Raw genomic sequence first — 15,394 nt, forward strand, 5'->3', positions numbered from 1 at the left:
TCAGGCAGAGGGACCCCGTGTCCAAGGCTGTGCCCTGCTCCTGGTGCTGCTTTCTTGGTGGTATGAGATCCCCAACTCTCTGCTTGCTTCCCTTTCCTTTTATCTCTTGAGAGATAAAAGGTGGTGCAGGCCACACCCCAGGAAAACTCCCTTTACCTTGGATCAGAGAGGTGACCTGAGTAAGGTGGTGTTACAATCCCACCCTAATCCTCTCAACATAAAAATGGAGGACAACCACACACTACTGGGAATCATGGCCTAACCAAGTTAATACACACATTTTGGGGGGAACATAATCTAATGCATGATATTCCACCCTTTGGCATGACAGTCTCTCTGGTTGTTTTGAATATCTGAATCTTGTTGTCTTATAATTCTTCAAGAAGAGCTCATAAAAACAATGTTCTCTGAGTTCTTACAGGTTGGTAACAGTTTATTTGTACTCTTTGTACAGGCGAATCAATTTGCTGAATCTAAAACCTTTGGTTCATCCTTTTCTTTTTTCTTGAATATCCTAAATATATTATTCCACTTTAAGCATACAACGTCACTGTCAAAAAGTGTGGTGATAATCTAATTTTCTTTCCCATTTTGCAAATGTGACAAAACATGAAAATCTGTTCAATCTGGGTGTCAATTATATTGTTGTTATACTTTTCTGTATGTTTGAAATAATTTATACCATATTTCATCAAATACAAGATGCCCTCAATTTTCAGAGGCACTATTATTTTCTGTACTGATAAGAAAGGAAAAAAATCCTGATATCAGGAATGTTAAAATGTGTAGAAATGTGGGTTTCAGATGAAATACAATGTGTTATAGATTGAATTGTGTCCCCCCCAAAATATATGTTGTAAATCCTAGCCCCACGCCTATGGTTATAATCCCATTTGGGAATGGATTTTCTTTGTTATGTTAAATGATACAGTATTAGTGTAGGGTATATTTTACGTCAATCTCTTTTGAGATATAAAGAGCAAAATAAGCAAGCAAGCAAGCCAGCCAGCATACCACATGACTGCCAAGGAACCTAGGAATAAAAGCTAAAAGAGACAAGGACCTTCCACCAGAGCAGACAGAGAAAAAGCTCCCCCTAGAGCCAGCACCCTAATGGACTTCTAGCCTCCTAAACTGTGAGAAAATAAATGTCTGTTCATTAAAGCCACCCACTTATGGCATTTCTATTGCTGTATAACAAATTACCATATACTTAAAAAAAAATTATCCTTGAGTCAATTCCAACTCACAGCCGACCCTATAAAACAGAGTAGACCTGCCCGCTAGGGTTTCCAAGGGTACAGATCTTTATAGAAGCAGACTGCCACATCTTTCTCACATATAGCAGTTTAGGTTCAAACTGTCAACCTTTCAGTTAGCAGCTGAGCACTTTAATGACTGTGCCACCACGGCTCCTTCATCATAAACTTAGAAGCCTAAAACACAAATATATTAGCTCACAATTCCATAGATGAGAAGTCTGGACATGGCATAGCTAGGTTCTATGCCCAGGATCTCACAAGGCTGAAATCAAGTATCAACTGACTACATTCTGATCAGGAGCTTGTCGTTCTCTTCCAAGCTCATTAGGTTGACCAAACTTAGTTCCACTCAGTTGTACACTAAGGTCTCCATGTCCTTGTTGGCTGTCAGCTGGAGGCTGCTCTTAGTGCCTATAAGCTGTTGCAATTCCTCGTTACATGGTTTTCCCCATCCTCAGAGCCAGGAACAAAGACTCTCACACGAATCCTCTTCACACTGCAAATATTTTTCTCCAGGATGATCCAAATCCCTTTTAAAGGCTCACTGATTAGGTGAGGTCCACCCAGGATAATCTGCCTGTAATAAATCCCTCAGGACCTTTCTTACCCTTCACAACAGCACCTTGATTAGTGATTTACTGAATAATTTAAAAAAGGTGTGTGTATACCAGGAAGCAGGAATCTTGGGGACCATTTTAGAATTCTGCTTACCACATTATTCTTTCATTGACTTTTTTGCTGTTCCTAGAATATATCAAAATCATTCCCACCTCAGACGCTTTACTCTTTACTCACTCACTCACTTGAATATTTATTGAATACTTCCTATACACCAGATATTGGGGATATAGTAGTGAAGGAAACAAAGGCTCTATCCTCCTGGAGTTTACATTTTAGTGGGAAGGAAAGCAATATACAAATAAATATGTACTGTTGTTGTTGTTAGCTGCCATCTGGTTAACCCCAAATCATGACGACTTTATGTAAAACAGAACAAAATGCTACCCGGTCCTTCTTCATCTTCACAATCGCCAACATATTCAAGTCCATCATTGTGGCTATTGTGCCAATCCATCTCACCAAGAGTCTCCCACACATTCATTGGCCCTCTACTTCACCAAACATGATAGTGATTGATTCTTCTTGATGACATGTTCAAAACAAGCAAGTGGGACAATGTTCTGTTGTGATCCACTTCTCATTGGCTAATTTTCAAAAGTAGATATCAAGGTCTTTCTTCCTATTCTTTCCTAGGCTGGAAGTATTGCTGAAACCTATCCACCATGGGTGTCCCTGCTGGTACTTGAAATACCAGTGGCATAGCTTCCAGCATCAGAGAAACACACAAGGCATCACAGTAAAACAAACCGATAGATTGATGGTGGAAATATATACTAAAAAAATCTATCATCTTATCATTATCTAATCATTGCTGTAATGTTTAATAGGCATTCAATAAATATTTAGGAAGGAAAGGAATGGAAGAGATTAGAAGGGGGAACAAAGCAATTGGCATTATCTGTAGGATTACATATATTAACTTTAGAATGAGAAAGATGAGACAAGCCTAGTTCTAGAGCAGAACCTTCAAAGAGTAGGACATAGACCAAGTTCATATAATGATTATGTAGTAAACATCCACAGCTGGGTTGAGACACACGGATGATGCCACAGGTGAGCAACATAAGTCTTCCAGATATTTGGAGATATGAAATTTTGAAGAAAAGAATGGAGGTGCAGCCTGCTATTGGTTCAGTGATAAGACATACAGATCAGTGGAATAGAATAGAGAGCCCAGAAATAAATCCATCCAGTTATGGACAACTAATTTTCGACAATAGGTTAAACTCCATTCAATGGGGAAGAAAGAGTCTCTTTAATAAATGCTGCTGGCAAAACTGAATATCCACCGCAAAAAAATGAAACAAGACCCATACCTCACAACATGCACAAAAACTAACTCAAAATAGATCAAAGACCTAAATGCTGATCCTAAAACTATAAAGTTCCTGGAAGAAAACTACAGGACCTGATTTTTTTTTTTTTTAAATAACCTAAAAAATATAACTACAAATGCACGGACAGCAGAAGAAAAATTAGATAATTGGGACCTCATAAAAATTAAACACTTAAATGCTCATCAAAAGATTTTATCAAAAGAGTAAAAAGACAACCTACAACTAGGAAATAATCTTCAGAAATGACATATCTGATAAGGGTCTAATCCCTAAAATGTATGGAAAACTTCAAGGACTCAATAACAAAAAGACAATTAAAAAATGGGCAAAGGATATGAGCAGACATTTCACCAAAAAGGACATCTGTCATGCATTGAATTTTGTCCCCCAAAAATATCTGTCAACTTGGCTAGGTCATGATTCCCAGTATTGTATGACTGTCCAGCATTTGTCATCTGATGCGATTTCCCTGTGTTGTAAATCCTATCTCTATAATGTTGATGAGATGGGATTAGCAGCAGTTATGTAAACTCCACTACAAAATTAATCTACAATTTAAGACAATGTTTTTTGACATATAAATGAGAGAAGTGAGTAGAGAGACAGGGAGACCTTATCCTACCAAGAAAGAAGCACCTGTAGCAGAGTGCTTCCTTTGGGCCAGGGTCCCTGCACCTGAGAAGCTCCTAGACCCAGGGGAAGATTGATGACAAGGACATTCCCCCAGAGCCGAGAGAGAGAAAAAGCCTTCCCCTGGAGCTGTACCCTGAATTTGGACTTCAAGCCTTCTAGACCATGAAAGAATAAACTTCTGTTTGTTAAAGTCATCCATTTGTGACATTTCTGTTATAGCAGCACTTGATGACTAAGACAACATTGAAGTGGCCAACAAACACATGAAAAGATGTGTGAGTTCATTAGCCATTAGAAATGCAAATCTTAACTAAAATGAGATACCATCTCACCCCAGCTAAAATGGCCCTGATTTAAAAAAAAAGAATCAAACAACAAATGTTGGCAGGGATGAAGGGAGATTAGAATCCTTATCCATTGCTAGTGGAACTGTAAAATGGTACATCCAGTATGGAAAACGGTATGGCGCTTCCTCAAAAAACTAGAAATAGAACCTTATGATCCAGCAATCCCACTCCTATAAAAAATACCCTAGAGCCTCTAATAAAAGTGACACAAACAGACATAGGCACATCTATGTTCATTACAGCATTATGCACAATAGCAAACAAATGGAAATAGCCTAAGGGCCCTTCAAGGATGAATAGATAAGGGTACACGAATACGACAGAATACTAAAAAAAAAAAAAAAAAAATACTACACAACCATAAAGAACAATGACGAGTCCACGAAACATACTACAAGGATGGATCTGCAGGACATAATGCAAAGTGAAATAAGTCAGTCACGTAAGAACAAATATTACACAATCCCATTTTTATAAAAATACAAATATATTATGGGGTGTTGCGCCTGCGCAGTCTCTTGCTCCCTGGGTTCGATTCCCCAGCTGGGTCTGCAGCCCCTCACTGCCCCTGGTAGAAGGTCACACTGAGGTCACAGGTGGATGTTCTGCGCATGTCCCTGGGCCTTTTCTCCAGCTGCTTCCGAAAGGCAACTTTAAAGAAGTTTGCAGGCTATTTTTAGATCTCCTGCCCCATTGTTCTGGGGAATGGCTCTGTTTCTGCACCGTGGCCCATTCCTTGCTACTTTGCAGATTTGGGGGCCCCTCTGTTGTCTGTCTTACTAAGTCTCTAGGTTCCATACTCAACCCCCTATTACCTCCCTGATAGTAGTCTATTTCTCTTTTGTTTGCTTCTCCTCTAACCACACCAGTCCCTTCACTATTTCTCAGTCACCCTCCGATCTCAGGGCCTTTACTCCCTGTCTTAGAACTACCAGAATGCAATTAAACAGAATGTTGACACAAGGCAAAAAATGTAACTAATGTCATCGAACAATTTGTGTAGAAATTGTTGAATGCAAACCAAATATGCTATGTAAACTTTCACCGGAAACACTATTTTTTAAAAAAGCAGAAGAATGGAGGGGCACAAAGGACAATACACAGACACAGATTCGCCTGTACTCTGCACTACCATCTCTACACTAGAGGAAAAGATCCGAATTAAGTTTAAAAAAAGAATCACATTATTTAAAAACGCATTACCCAAAATCAAAGCATATGCCAATTTTTTTTAATCCTACAGACATTTCTTCAAATATACACTGTTACTTAGAACAAAAGAAAAATTCTAATGTTATTGTGTTCAGTTAATTCTCGTTTTCTAAGCAAGGTGAAATAGGGGAGTCAACGGAGATACTTAGATGTTAGGCCTTATACATGTGTTCTGGTATTTCACCTGAGTGTAAGTAGTTCTATGACCTTGACCTAGTCACATACGCTGGCGACAAGCTCCTTTGTCTCACCAGTAAAATGAGGGGTCAAAAAGATAACCTAGCTCTAAAAATCACATCACTATGAAATTTGTGAGCGCTCTCACTAGATTTTCAGCTCTTTTTTTTTTAAGGAAGAGATCATGACTTCTAATTCACCAACGTGTGTTTGGTGTGGGCACTGTGCCTGACCCGTAGATGCCCCAAAACCACTTGTTATATGGTTAACTTTTAAAAACGGAATCCCAGACTGGAAATCTGGACGTTTCTACTAGTCTTCCGGTTTTTCATTTACAAAATGAAGGGATTGCCTCATCTTACTACAAAACTCTGAGAAATTTTCCTATGCAAGCTCATCATTTTGCTAGTCAGTATTACCCTGTGTTTGGCCATAGAGCCACAAGCGACGTGGAACTTGAGCATTTTTCTTCCACTTATGTCTGCAGGGGAAACCCTGGCGGTGTAGCGGGTAAGAGTTCGGCTGCTAACCAAAAGGTCGGCAGTTCGAACCCATCAGGCACTCCTTGGAAACCCTATGGGGCAGTTCTACCCTGTCCTATACAGTCGCTATAAGTCGAAATCAACTCCACCGCAACGAGGTTGGCTTTTTTGTAGTCTGTCTGCTGCATTCCGGCCTCAACAGAGGACTTACTAAAGCCACCTGCAGCAAAACACGCCCTGTGGCCTCACCCGACGCGGAAACGAGGATTCCACCGAGATTGACGTGAAACGCGGCCAGTTCGGCGCTCTCCGGAACCGCCCCCTCCGGTGACGTCACCGTCCGCCCCCTGACCCTCGCGGTCCCGCCCCTTTCCCTACCTTCGCAGTAGCCGGCGGCGGCGTCTGAGTCTGAGGTGGCGATGGAGAATTTCGAGCCTGTACCCGTGCCTGAGGGGGAAACGGCGTCCTGCTCTTCCTGGGCGGCCAGCAGGTAAGAGGCTGGGTGTGGGCGTGAGGAAGCGAGGGGTATCAGGTAGAACCTAGCCTTCTCTTCTCCCCCTCAAGCGGACAGGGACGGCGCGAGAGGCCGCGGGGCCGAACGGAACGGGCCCTGGGAGGCGAGGGGAGCGTGCGGGGTGGGTGTGGCGCGTGGGCTCGGGCCCCTACAGCTGGTTTACCGGAGCAGAAAGTCCACTTCCCGCCTCTTTCGGCGCTTTCTCAGTTCCGGTCGGGGTCTGACCGTCTCCTTCCTCCCAGTCACCGGCCATGGGGGGCTCCGGCCGAGAGTTTTGGCCCCGGTCGTTGGGTGTGAGCTTCCCAACTCTGGGGCCAAGCACCTTTCCACCTCCTCCCCTGTTTAAATGAAAGCTAAGAGCTCTACTTGTGCGTGTTCCTGTACTGAGATCTTCCTTTGAAAGCTGTTACCAGAGGGAATTTGGTAATAGTAAATCAGTGGCAGTCTGGACACCCTGAAGCCTCTGTTGCACCTAGTAAAGAAAAAAAAAAAGGAAAAAAAAACATACGAGTTACCCATTCTTGTTTCCCAGTTGTTGAGGTTCTCCTTCACTTCCTTCTGCCCCTACAAAATTGGAGGGGAGGGGATGTTCATGCTAGGATCTTACCAGTTTCTTGGTTAGTAGTTGCTGTTCCATACAATACAAGCTGTAATTTTCATTCTGCTGGTAATGAATAAAGCGGTTAGTTATATCCTGCGCACTACGAGAAAATACTATATCAAAGGTAGAAGTAATGGTTATGTTTTTTTCAGCTAAAGTGGGACTACCTGTAAACCTGTTGCTTTTCCAAAAACCGAAACCAAACCTGTTGTTGTTGAGTGGGTTCCGATGCATGGTGACCGTATGTGTTACAGAGTAGAATTGAGGTTCACAGTGTTTTTGTGGCTGTAATCTCTAGGAAAGCAGATCCTCAGGCCTTTCTTCCAGGATGCTGCTGGTTGAACCATCAACTTTTGGGTTAGTAGCCAAGCACAAACCCTTGTGCCACCCAGAGACCTGTTGTTAGGTGCTGTCAAGTAAGTGGGTTCTGACTTACAGTGGGCCAGTGTGCAACAGGATGAATCACTGCCCAGTCCTGCACCATCCTGGCAATCCTTGCTATGTTTGAGCCGATTGTTGCAGCCACTGTGTCAGTCTATCTGATGAGGGTCTTCCTCTTTTTCCCCGATCCTCTGCCAAACATGATGTCCTCCAGGGACTCATCCCTCCTGGTAACATGTCCAAAGTACATGAAATGAAGTCTCATTCCCCTCGCCTCTAAGGAGCCTTCTGGCTGTACTTCTTCCAGGGACCTAGGGACACTTTTAGTACCATGGTATTGTCCGCTGTTGCCAACTCTGTTAAATTTACTTGAGGGTTATTATGTATTACAAACAACGTTCCCTTTAGTTATTTAGAACATTATTTATTGCCTAGTAGATCTTATTGGGAGTCCCAGGAGAGCGCTCAGTTACTAACCAAAAGGCTGGTGCTTCAAATCCACCCACAGGTGCCTTGGAAGAAAGGCCTGGTGACCTACTTCCAAAAGGTCACAGCCATTAAAAACCCTATGGAGTGCAGTTTTACTCTAGAACACATGGGGTTGCCATGAGTCTGAATCAATTTGGTGGTAACTCGTTGCTTGGTTATAGATCTTATTATGGAAATAATTCTTGGAGGACTTAAATGAGGCAGAACTTTCTGAAAAGTATATGCCAGTCATACCATTCAGAGGCAGCACTTGTTAAATATGGAGCTCTTCTCATTTTTATTGAAGAGTTTTACCCACTAAAACTGCTGCCCTCCCCCTCTCCCACCTCTTACAGGGAAGACAGCAAGTAAAAGTGTACTAGGGATAAGATAATAGGAAACTGCATAATAAGACATTTGTTTTATTTCCATATTTTGTTTCAGTGCCAAAACAAGGTATATGTGTGTCAGCTAAGTGATCTCTTAGAATACATCAGTTGTATGGTTTGCTTTTATAATGACAGTCAGGAGTTTTTGTAATAGTTATCCATTTAGTTCATTAGAAACTGATATCATTTGATGATACCAACCAGTGTTTGGTAAGGTAAATGATAACATTTTAATCATATGTGTTTGGCTTATGTGTGAATGCCAAGCCTAGAAAACTGGATACTAAAACTGAATTATGTGTCTGTCATATTTTTTTTTGTTGCCGTTGTTAGGTGCTGTCAAGTCAGTTCCAACTCATAGTAACCCTGTAGGACAATAGAACTGCCCCATAGGGTTTCCAAGGAGCAGCTGGTGTGTTTGAACTGCCACACTTTTGGTTAGCAGCCATAGCTTTTAACCACTGTGCTGTCAGGGCTCCCGCATTGTTTTTAGAGTCCTGTAATTGATAATTAGAGTTTTCCAGAGCCCAGAATGGATTACACATTTGCCAAGATGATATTGATCTCAGTTCTCAGAGTGGCTCAGGTTCAAATGCCCCGGGTTGGTTCCCTCTGGTAGTGAATCACTTCTGTTCCCCAGTGTTGCCTACAAATATTGTTTTCCTTTAATGGTGTGGTGAAAAATTTGAAACACACTGCTGTAAATGTTGTATCACTAAAATAAGTATATTGTTATTTTGTGCTGTCAAGTCTATTTCTGCTCATAGCGACCTTATATAGGATGGAGTAGAACTGCTGCATAGGATTTCCTAGGCTGAAATCTGTACAGGAGCAGATTGCCAGATCATTGCTCCCACTGAGTGGTTGGTAGGTTTGAATGCTGATCTTTCAGTTAGCAGCCAAATGCTTAATCATTGTGCCACCAGGGCTCCTTAAAATAAGTATACTTTGTCAAACCAGTATTTTTAAGTTGTAGCATTTCCTTTCCCACCCCCTTCCTTTTCTAAAATTCATTTATTTTACAGGTATTTCTTTAGTTCTTCCTTTATGCCTACTATGAGAGGCAGTAGGCGGTATAGCACAGTGGTCTAAAGCTGGACTGCCTGGGTTCAGATCCTACTCTGGCAAGTTATTTAAGTTAATGGCTCTCAACCTCAGTTTATTTTCCTCTGTTAAATGGAAATAGCAATAGTACCTATCTCGTTAGGTTGTTGTGAGTTTTAACCAAGTTGGTATATCTAAAACACTTAAAACAATGTGTGGCGTAGTGTTAGCTATTATTATTATTAAATGCCAGGTATTATTTTAGGTATTTGGAATTGTTGTCGTTAGGTGCCGTCGAGTCAGTTCTGACTCATAGCAACCCTACGCACAACGGAATGAAATGCTGCCTGGTTCTGTGCCATCCTTAGAACCGTTGTTATGCTTGAGCTCATTGTTGCAGCCAGTGTGGCAATGTACCTCGTTGAGGATCTTCCTCGTTTCTGCTGACCCTGTCCTTGGCCAAGCATGATGTCCTTCTCCAGGGACTGATCCCTTCTGACAACATGTCCAAAGTATGTAAGATGCAGTCTCGCTATCCTTGCTTCTAAGGAGCATTCTGGTTGTACTTCTTCCAAGACAGATTTGTTCGTTCTTTTGACAGTCCATGGTATGTCCGATATTCTTCGCCAACACCACAATTCAAAGGTGTCAGTTCTTCTTCGGTCTTCCATATTCATTGTCCAGCTTTCACCTGCATATGATACAATTGAAAATACCATGGCTTGGGTCAGGTGCATCTTAGTCATCAAGGTGACATCTTTGCTTTTCAACATTTTAAAGAGGTCCTTTGCAGCAGATTTACCTAATGCAGTGTGTCGTTTGATTTCTTGACTGCTGCTTCCAAGGCTGATGATTGTGGATCCAGGTAAGATGAAATCTTTGATGTCAGTCTTTTCTCCATTCATCATGGTGTTGCTCATTGGTCTAGTTGTGAGGATTTTTGTTTTCTTTTTGTTGAGGTGCAATCCATAGCGAAGGCCGTGGTCTTTGATCTTCATTAGTAAGTGCTTCACGTCCTCTTCACTTTCATCAAGCAAGGTTGTGTCATCTGCATAATGCAGGTTGTTAATGAGTCTTCCTCCAATCCTGATGCCCCGTTCTTCTTCATATAGTCCAGCTTCTCAGATTATTTGCTCAGCGTACAGATTGAGTAGGTATGGTGAAAGGCTACAACCCTGATGCACACCTTTCCTGACTTTAAATCAATCAGTATCCCCTTACTCTGTCCGAACAACTGCCTCTTGATCTATGTAAAGGTTCCTCATGAGCACAATTAAATGTTTTGGAATTCCCATTCTTCATGATGTTATCCATAATTTGTTGTAATCCACACAGTCAAATGCCTTTCCATAGTCAGTAAGACACAGGTAAACATCCTTCTGGTATTCTGTGCTCTGAGCCAGGATCCACCCGACATAAGCAATGATACCCCTGCTTCCATGTCCTCCTATGAAGCCAGCCGGAATTTCTGGCAGTTTCCTGTCGATATACTGCTGCAGCCGATTTTGAATGCCCTTCACCAGAATTTTGCTTGCATGTGATGTTAGAGATATTGTTCTATAATTTCCACATTCAGTTGGATCACCTTTCTTGGGAATAGGCATAAATATGGATCTCTTCCAGTCAGTTCGCCGGGAAGCTGTCTTCCATATTTCTTGGCATAGACGAGTGAGCACCTCCAGCGCTGCATCCATTTGTTGAAACATCTCAATTGATACTCCATCAGTTCCTGGAGCCTTGTTTTTCTCCAGTGCCTTCAGAACAGCTTGGACGTCTTCCTTCAGTACCGTCAGTTCCTGATCATATGCTACCTCTTGAAATGGTTGAACATCAACTAATTCTTTTTGGTATAATGGCTCTGTATTCCATCTTCTTTTGATGCTTCCTATGTCTTTTAATATTTTCCCCACAGAATCCTTCAGTACTGCAACTCAAGGCTTGAATTTTTTCTTCAGTTCTTTTAGCTTGAAAAACACTGAGCATGTTCTCCCCTTTTGGTTTTCTATCTCCAGCTCTTTGCACATATCATTATAATACTTTGTCTTCTCAAGCTGCCCTTTGAAATCCTCTGTTCAGTTCTTTGACTTCATCATTTCTTCCCTTTGCTTTAGCTGCTCGATGTTAGCAAGGAAGTTTCAGAGTCTCCTCTGACACCCATCTTTGTCTTTTCTTTCTTTCCTGTCTTTTCAGTGACATCTTGGTTTCTTCATCTGTGATGTTTTTGATGTCATTCCAAAACTTGTCTGGTCTTCGGTCACTAGTGTTCAATGCGTCAAATCTATTCTTGAGGTGGTCTCTAAATTCAGGTGGGACTTGCTCTCGTGTACTTGCTCTGATTTTCTTCAGTTTCACCTTGAACTTGGATATGAGCAATTGATGTTCTGCTCCGCAATTGGCCCCTGGCCTTGTTCTTACTGATGATATTGAGCTTTTCCATCATCTCTTTCCATGGATGTAGTCAGTTTGATTCCTGTGTGTACCATCTGGCGAGGTCCATGTATATAGTCGCCCTTTATATTGGTGAAAGAAGGTATTTGCAATGAAGAAGTAGTTGGTCTTGCAAAATTCTATCATTCAGTCTCTGGCGTTGTTTCTGTCACCAAGGCCATATTGTCCAACTTCCGATCCTCCTTTGTTTCCAACTTTCACATTCCAATTACGAGTAATTTTCAATGCATCCTGATTGCATGTTCGATCAATTTCAGACTGCAGCAGCTGATAAAAATCTGTTTCTTCACCTTTGGCCTTAGTGGTTGGTCCATAAATTTGAATAATAGTAGTGTTAACTGGTCTTCCTTGTAGGCATATGTATATTATCCTATCACTGACATCTTTGTACTTCAGGATAGATCTTGAAATTTTCTTTTTGACGATGAATACAACACCATTCCTCTTCAAGTTGTCATTCCCAGCATAGTGGACTGTATGATTGTCTGATTCAAAATGACCAATACCAGTCCATTTCAGTCCAAATTCACTACTGTAACTGTAATACAGTAGTGAATTTGTAGTGAATCATACATTCTAAGGGAAGCAGCAGACAGTAGGCAAGTAGTCAAATCTATACTATTATTTCAGTTAATGATTTGCAGAAAATACAGCAGTTTAATGAGTTAGGGAGTAACCTAAGGAGAAGGGGAGCCATTTTATTAATAGGGTGATAGAAATGATCTCTATAATAAGTCAATACTTTTAACAGAGGCTTGAATTATAAGGAGTCACCTATGGATAGATGTGAAGGAAGAACATTCTGGGCAGAGGGAATGGCAAGAGTGAAAACTGAAGTGAGAGCAGGCTTGACTTTTTGAAGAATAGCAAGTAGACTAGTGAGGCTAAAGATAGTGAGCAAAGGGGAGAGTGGTCAGATTGAGACTGGAGAGATAAGCTGGCAGACAGAACACACATAGACCTTTTGAGAATGGTAAAGTGTTTGATCCATACACCTACAAGGAAGACCAGTTAATAATATGCCTGTTATTCAAATTTACGCACCAACTGCTGATGCCGAAGATGAAGAAACTGAAGATTGTTACCAACTTATGCATTTGATAAATTAATCAAATGTGCAGTCGAGATGCATTGATAATTATTGGTGATTGGAATGTGACAGTTGGAAACAAAGAAGAAGTATTGGTAGTGTGAAAATATGGCCTTGGTGATAGAAACGACTTGGAAGGTTGCTTGGTAGTATTTTGCAAGACCGACTTGTTACTCATTGCAAAAACTTGTTATTCATTGCAAGTACCTTTTCTTGACAACATAAGTGGAAACTGTAAATGGATGTAATAACAGGAATCAAATTGGCTACATCTGTGGAGACAATGAACAAGCACAATATCATCAGTCAGAACAAGACCAGGGGCCGACTGTGGAACAGGCCATCAGTTACTCATATGCAAGTTCAAGTTGAAGAAAACTAAAAGAAGTCCATGAGAGCCAAAGTATAACCTTGAGTATATCCCACCTGATCTTAGAGACCATCTCAAGAATAGACTTGAAGCATTGAACACTCATGACTGAAGACCAGACAAGGTGTGGGATGACATCAAGGACATCATTCATTAAGAAAGCAAAAGGTTATTAAAAAGACAGGAAGGAAAGGAAAGACCAAAATGGATGTCGGACGAGACTTTGAAACTTAAACACTTGAATGTAGAGTAGCTAAAGTGGAAGGAAGAACTGATGAAGTAAAAGCTGAATAGAGATTTCAAAGAGTGGCTCAAGAAGGCAAAGTGTTAAAGTGAAATGTGCAGATCCCTGGGGTTAGAAAACCAAAAGGGAAGAACACAATCAGCATTTCTCAAGCTGAAAGAACTACAGAAAAAATTCAAGCCTTGAGTTGAAATATTGAAGGATTCTATGGGCAAGATATTGAATGATGCTGGAAGCATCAGAAGAAGATGGAAAGAATACACAGAATCACTGTACCAAGAAGAATTGTTTGATATTCAGCCATTTCAGGAGGTAGCATATGATCAAGAACCAGTGGTACTGAAAGAAGAAGTCCAGCTTGCTCTGAAGACCGGAGAAAAACAAGGAATTGATGGATGCAATGCTAGAAACACTTATCCATGCCAAGATATTTGAAAGACAGCTACCTGGCCTACCAACTGAAAGAGATCCCTATTCGTGCCCATTCTAAAGATAGGTGATCTAACGGAATACAAAAATAATTGAACATTATCATATGTCATACAAATAAAATTATGCTGAAGAAATTTAAAACAGTTGCAAAAGTACATCAATAGGGAACTGCTGAAAATTCAAGCTGAATTCAGAAGAGGACTGGAATGAGGGGTATCATTGCTAATGTCAGATGGATCTTGACCGAAAGCAGAAAATACCAGAAAGATGTTTACCTGTGTCTTGTTGACTCTGCAAAGGCATTTGACTGTGTGGATCATAACGAATTATGGATAACATCCTGGAGGATGGGAATTCCGGAAGACGTAATTGTGCTCATGCAGTTTTGAGAACCTGTATATTGACCAAGAAACAGTCATCACAACAGAACAAGGGGATTACTGCATGGTTTAAAATCATGAAAGGTATATGTCAGGGTTGTATCCTTTCACCATATTTATTCAGTTTATATGCTGATCAAATAATCTGAGAAGCTGAACTATATGAATAAGAGTACAGCATTAGAATTGGAGGAAGACTCATTAACAACCTGCAGTACGCGGATGACTTAGCCTTGCTTACTGAAAGTGAAGAAGACTTGAAGCATTTACTGATGAAGATCTAAGACTACAGCCTTCACTATGGATTACATCTTAACATAAAACAAAAATCCTCACAGCTCGACCTATAGGCAACATTGTGAGAAATGGAGAAAATACTGAAGTTGTCAAGGATTTCATTTTACTTGGATCCACAGTCAATACCCATGAAATCAATAGTCAAGAAATGAAGCAATCTATTGCACTGGGTAAATCTGTTGCAAAAAGCCTCTAAAGTGTTAAACAGCAAAGATGGCACCTTGAAGACAAAGGTGCACCTGACCCAAGCTGTGGTATTTTGAATTGCATCATATGCATCTGAAAGCCAGGCGATGAATAAGGAAGGTCGAAGAAGAATTGATAGCTTCAAATTATGGTGTTGGCAAAGAATATTGAATATACCATAGACTTCCAGAAGAATGGACAAATCTGTCTTGGAAGTATAGCCAGAATCCTCCTTAAAAGCAAGGATGGTGAGACTTAGTCTCATGTACTTTAGACAAGTTATTAGAAGGAGTTAATCCCTGGAGAAAAACATCATGCTCGGTAAAGTAGAAGGTCTGGGAAAAAGAGGGAGACCCTCAACGAGATGGATTGGCACGGTGGCTGCAACATTGGGCTCAAACATAGTAACAATTGTGAGGATGGCATGGGACCAGGCAGTACTTCATTCTGTTGTACATGGGGTCACTGTGAGTCAGAAC

At 41.0% G+C, this 15,394-nt stretch overlaps 1 protein-coding gene across 3 annotated transcripts in view; it reads left to right on the forward strand.

The window, feature by feature from the left end:
* The first annotated feature begins 6,428 nt into the window (after nt 1-6,428).
* UBA6 (ubiquitin like modifier activating enzyme 6) overlaps nt 6,429-15,394 on the forward strand; it is a 105,108-nt gene continuing 96,142 nt past the window's right edge. For all 3 annotated transcript variants that reach the window (XM_064285752.1, XM_023555094.2, XM_010595706.3), the window contains exon 1: nt 6,429-6,561. In XM_064285752.1, coding sequence (XP_064141822.1) covers nt 6,491-6,561 — 71 coding nt within the window. In that variant the 5' untranslated portion in view covers nt 6,429-6,490. The remainder of the gene's footprint in view (nt 6,562-15,394) is intronic.

Source organism: Loxodonta africana, chromosome 5 (genome assembly GCF_030014295.1).
Source record: "Loxodonta africana isolate mLoxAfr1 chromosome 5, mLoxAfr1.hap2, whole genome shotgun sequence".
Taxonomy (NCBI): Eukaryota; Metazoa; Chordata; class Mammalia; order Proboscidea; family Elephantidae; genus Loxodonta; species Loxodonta africana.